Below are 6,109 nucleotides of genomic sequence, written 5' to 3'. Positions count from 1 at the left end.
TCACCAAAGTTTATTATGTAAATGGTTTTTTTTGATGTGTTTTTATTCGGTTTAACTGGTTCAACCGGTTTATTTTGACCGGCTCAACCAGGTTTTTCTAAAAACCGACCGGTTCAATCCAGTTCAGAAATCAATATAAATCGGTGATAGTTGAACCGCTCCCTCTCCCGGTTCCCGGTCCAACCGGTTCGACCGGCCGGTTCAAACCGGTTTTTAAAACATTGGTTTTTTCATTTACAATTACAAGACTCTCAGTGTACATAGTTAGGAACTTAGGATCCATCACCTCAACTTGTATAGTTCTCTCCTATAAACATTTTTAGAGCAATACAAGTCTTTTTAGTTTTTACCATTTAGTTCATTGAAGTGATCACTGTTTTCCTTACTACTTTATCCTACTTATGAGATTGGTTCAAATTAGGCTGAGTTTTTTGAGGTCTAAATACCGCATGATGAACATCAATATACAATTCCATATTCCATAACATAAAGACTAGAGAAAGATAAGTATGGATTGGACTGTTTAATGGTTTACGCAAAATAATCCCCCATAAATACACTCAATGAATACATAAACACAAATTAAAATAATTTTACAACTTCTTTTTTGAAACCAAATGAAATGCAAAGTGATCCATCCATATAAATTAGTTAATGTAATTCTAGTTTTGTCCATTTTCTTTAACACCAAGACCAATGGGATGAGGCATTTGTTTCTTGAAGTGGATTGGTGTAGATCTAAGCCAACTTCTCCCCCCAATCATGGTCTTATTCACAAAAGGTGCACACTCATCACGTGATAGCTCACGTGACCATCCAACCCTCTTTGATCTATCTGCCCCTGGACCATAACACTTGTATTCTCCATAATACACCGTTCTAAGAAAACAAGATTCACTAATCAATCACATTATTTTAACTTTTTAATGATCAAAATTCAAAAATAGGGCACTTTAAGATAAAGTGTGCACCTTTGTTTGCTTGGATCATCCCAATCAAGCCATCCCTGAGGTGATACTGTGTCTGACATAAAAGTCTGTGCAAATATGACACGTGAGTATGGACCCCATGGCCTTCCGAGAACCGTGCCACCAACCAACCCCGTTATTTTACAACCCACAAATGTTAATCCCGTATTCTCTAAAGGTGAATTTCGATGTTGAGCTGTTATTACTCCAAAACTTTTAGCCACCGAATGTAAATGGCAACCCTGCGACAAATATGACAGGATGATGTGACAAAATATATACTTTTTTGTTACACCAAAAAGTGAAATAAGTAGTATCAATTTGAAAATGTACATTCAAATAGTGGATCATGAACTTACTTCAAAAATAGAAGCAGCATTTCCACAAATGAAATCAACAGCACCTTCGATGTAGCAATTGTTGTAGTAATGTCTACCAGAATCATCAAGCAAAGTGTCTTGGTAAGAGATGATTCGGCACCCATAAAATGCAGCCCGATCTGCTGATACCCTCAATGCAATACCTTTCCCGCTAGTCCCAAATGTGTTCTACAAAATTTGAATCATTATCAGATCAATCGAAACTAGTTTGCAAATGGCGATGTTAAGGTATGAGTGAGATAGAGATTACTTGAATTGTGAGATATCTTGCAATGAAATCAGAAGCCATTACAGACACTGTTGGAGAATCGAATATGTCTCCACCGTCGTTCCATGTGATAATGGTGTTGTTGGCATCCGTACCACTCAAAGTTATGAAGGGTTTATCCGCAGAAACAGCGATTTTCTCTCTGATCAAACCACAAATTCAATCGAATGAAATGTAAATCTAATTGGAAGTGGAGTATGACTACGAAATGAAGTAAGAACGCACCTGTATGTTCCTGGTTTGATCGAAATGTAAATAAGCTCAGAGTTATTAGAAGCAACCGCATCAATGGCTTTCTGTATCGTTGTATAGTCACCTTGTCCTGATTGATCTACAACTATCAAAATCGCATCCGTAGTAGAAGAGGGAACCGCCATTGATGAAAACGATCCGGAGCAAACATTCAGAAGCAAAATCAACGGATAAACGATAACTATATACGTGACGAAGCCCATGTGAATTCAGATCCGATATAGTAACAGTATTAATCAAGCGAAAACAGACCAAACCCACTCCTTTTGGCTAGATTGCAGGCTAATTAAAGGAGTAAAATACTAAAATTTTGAGTTAAAAAGGAATGTCAACTGAAACTTGAGCCGATTTCTTGCAGTTACAGCTGGGTTTTCTCTGAAATTCATGAGTAAATGAATGACGGCGAGGGGAAGATTTTTCTAACCTAATTTTACAAAATTGAATGAAGAAATAAATGATTCGATTGAAATCTACACTACACGCAACTTGATGATGAAGAAGAAGGGTGCGTTGCAAACTTGCAATGCATGTGATGTGGGGGAGTGGGGCGGAGAGAACACGGAACGTGTAATGATTTTGAAAATTGCTTACTTTCCCGCATTCTCGTTGCTGTGTGCCTGCCCTATTTTATGAAACATGCTTCCTCCCGCAAACAGTAAATTACAAAATTTGTTAACTCCCAAAAATAGGGGTATGCCAAATGGACTGAAAAACGGTCTGGAACCGTTTAGTTGAATCAAGAGGACCGAGAACCGGATCGGATAGCCTATAAAAGTGTCGGTATCGGTATCGGTATCGGTATCAGTATCAGTATCAGTATCAGTATCAGTATCAGTATCAATATCAATATCAATATCAGTATCAGTATCCGTGTCGGTGTCGGTGTCGGTGTCGGTGTCAGACTTGGTCCCGATTTCCGGTTAATTACCCGGTTGGAACAGGTACAAGCACCTATGCAGTAAGTACAAGTTGCTAAGGGTCATTGTCTTAAACGATATAGTCGATGAAAATGGTGTCCATTTTGTGATACTACCCATGTCAATTTGGATCTTAAAATACCATGGCTAACCTCTAAAATCATACTTACAAATACTATGTGATGGGTGTTTTGAGTGATTGTTGTGATTTAGAGGAATTATAATCAAATAATCATTAAAGTTATTGACAATCAGGTTAATTTATAACTTTGTTTCAATAATTGGTGTTGCATCAATCTATTACCTGTTTACCAAATATAATTATTTAATAATTAGATTTTTTTTTTCAAACTGATTATTACACATAGAAAACAGGATAAAGGATTAAATGCAAGAAAGGTACTCAAATTTATGTGTTTGCTATATATAACATTCTATTTTCATACCAAATCAATTAAAGAGCATACTTGAGTTTCATCAAGATCTTTAACCCAATTATCAACTAATTCTTTAATTTTTTGATCAACAGGGCTTAATTTATATTTAAAGATGAACAATTTTGAAGTTGTTTTGATGTCCACAGTGTCGTCAATTATTTATTTAATTATTATTTTTTTGTAGAGAGAGAGAGAGGAGAGGAGCAATTTTTTTTATTGTGATTTGAAACTGGAATAAGATAGGATTATGATCAGATTAGGAAGTGATTTTGGCTCTTCAAATTCCAGGTTGGTCCTCGTTATTTATCCGGAACTACTAATACCGAATTGGTTTGGAACTGAAACCGATTAAACCACATATGAAGAACCAATAATCAGCCCATCTTATCATAAGTAGTCCCGGTCCAGACGGGTTCAATCTAGTCAAACGCTCACCTCTACCCAAAAGGCATTAACTATGTTCTAGGCATTTGGAAGGGTTTCAACAAATTCAAAAACTTAATTTGATTAAGATGCTAAATTAAATGGTCTTCAATCAAAGCTGTTTTTTTTTAATCATATTGTATGAATATCATTTAATCATTCAATTATTTTTGTAGACAATAAAAATATGTTCAAACGTAGTACTGCACATAGTAACAGGCGGTGAGGCTTGGTGGAACCACGAGGGTGCAGTAACAACACTCCAACCGATTGTAGTGCGTTACAGTGAGGTCCCATGCAGTGGAAACTCATCACATTCCCATATTTATTTTCTAGCTGTTGAATTATATATATACTAGGCGGATGTCCGCGCGTTGCGCAGAAACACCTATATAGTGGAAATATTTACAAATATGTGTTTTTTTAAATATGACAATAACATTGTTGTTAAATTTGATATAATAATTCGTATACTAAATTGATATAATATATTGATTATTTTGAATTATATGATAATATATACATCTATTATAACTGTATAATCTCAACCGTTTGAATGACTTCTACCCGCGAGTTACTCATGAATAAAATTAAATATAATATATTTTAATGTTATTTATACTTTTTGTTATTGTTAATTAATTTTTTAAAATTTATTTTCTTAACATTTTAATTTCTATCATTATAATTATTTAAAACATTAGACATTGTTTTTTGATTTCAAATGTAACAATATAATCATTTATATAGAGTTATTTTTAACTATTGTTATTGTAAGTTATTTTAAGCTACTTATTTGAAAACGTTTAACGATTATACAAATATGTTTAGGAAATATTTTAGTTAAATTGATATTATAATTTAGTTGTTTGCATTTAGCACTACAATTTATCGCTTTTAACTATTCACAAAATATTCAATGGGTTTTTTAAGTTGAACTGAAATTTATATTTAAGTTGACACTATAATGTTATATTTAAATTAACAACTTAAGTATTTTGTCCAAACTGTTCCAAAGTTGTAGCTTTAAATTGATAATGGTTTACATACAACAACATATTAAATCTAATAAATTAAGTATAATATTTTAAAAGTTAAAGACATAACTTTATAAGTAGAAGTAAATATATTATTTTAATATTGAAATTTAGTTTATTTATGATTACACTTTAGGTTTGATATTTATTTAACCTTATTAACCAAATTATAATTATTATTAGAAATACACTACAATTTATCACTTTTAACTATTTACAAAATATTATTTGGGTTGTTTAAGTTAAACTAAAATTTATATTTAAGTTGGTCCTGTAATGTTATATTTAAGTTTATAATTTAAATATTTTATACAAACTGTTCAAAAGTTGTAGCTTTAAAATGTTAATGGTTTACATCCAACAATATATTAAAACTAATAAATTAAGTATAATATGTAAAAAGTTAAAAAAAACATAACTTTATAAGTAGAGAGTAAATATATTCTTTTAATATTGAAATTTAGTTTATATATGATTACACTTTAGGTTTGATATTTATTTAATCTTATTAACCAACTTATAATCATTATTTGAAAGAAATTGAAAAGTCATGGGAGTTTCAAATGAATGTGGTGAAAGGAAAAATGCATGGGAGTTTCAAATGAATGTGGTGAAAGAAAAAATATTTTCTTTATAATATAGTACTAGGCGTAACCTCGCGCGTTGCGCAAGAATGCATTTAAGTGGTTAAAATAATTATGGGAAAAAATAGAAATATGTTGAAATTTACGTTTTTAGTCATGTTTTGGGCATTAACCGAATTATCAAATAACATAAAAATCCGTCAACTTATATTTTGATATTGTCTAATATAGTCCATACATTATAAACTTTACTTTTACTTTTATAATATCCAATATATATTATAAGTTTTTGTATAACATTAATATAATCTACTTTTCTTATGTCCGATAATATTTTTTGGATAAAATAAGTAATAAGTTGTTTTGAATGAGCTATTAATAAACAATTATCAACTAATAAACTTTGTATTACACTATTTATATTACACCAAAATATCCAAGATTTCATATATGAACTTTCAAATATTAAACATTGAAATTAAGAATGAATCATACAAAATATAACATTATACATAAATGTCATCAAGAGTTTTAAAATAAGTCGATTAGTAAATATGATATTTAATTTTAATTACATATTTTGCAAGGCGTACGTTTGACTTTATGTTGGTGCGCCGAGAATTCTTTTCCTTAATTTGTACCTAAAAAATTAAGGTGAATAGGAATATAAAATAGATATTACTAAGCATTAATATAAATAATTAAAAAGGGTATGGGGATCTCCTACTACATGTTAAAGACAATATACATCTCTAGTGGTATCGATTTCTATGTGAAGTTGAAGTAGTCATTCTATGTACACCTTGTTTTCTAATTATATAAACAAATATGAGTAACCAAACA

At 31.2% G+C, this 6,109-nt stretch overlaps 1 protein-coding gene across 1 annotated transcript; it reads right to left on the bottom strand.

Annotated features, from left to right (window-relative positions):
- Positions 1-530: 530 nt before the first annotated feature.
- On the bottom strand, positions 531-2,352 carry PE11 (pectinesterase 11). The gene is made up of 5 exons (XM_079052765.1): positions 1,842-2,352; positions 1,599-1,758; positions 1,328-1,516; positions 972-1,210; positions 531-879 (listed from the first exon to the last, which is right to left on the bottom strand). Exons 1-5 carry the CDS (start codon positions 2,069-2,071, stop codon positions 663-665), a joined length of 1,035 nt encoding a protein of 344 aa, XP_078908891.1. The 5' UTR covers positions 2,072-2,352; the 3' UTR covers positions 531-662.
- Between the last annotated feature and the right edge of the window lie 3,757 nt (positions 2,353-6,109).

This window comes from Lactuca virosa, chromosome 5, assembly GCF_052849685.1.
Source record: "Lactuca virosa cultivar CGN04683 chromosome 5, Lactuca_virosa_CGN04683_v6, whole genome shotgun sequence".
NCBI lineage: Eukaryota > Viridiplantae > Streptophyta > Magnoliopsida > Asterales > Asteraceae > Lactuca > Lactuca virosa.
This window is presented reverse-complemented; position numbering and strand designations above follow the sequence as displayed.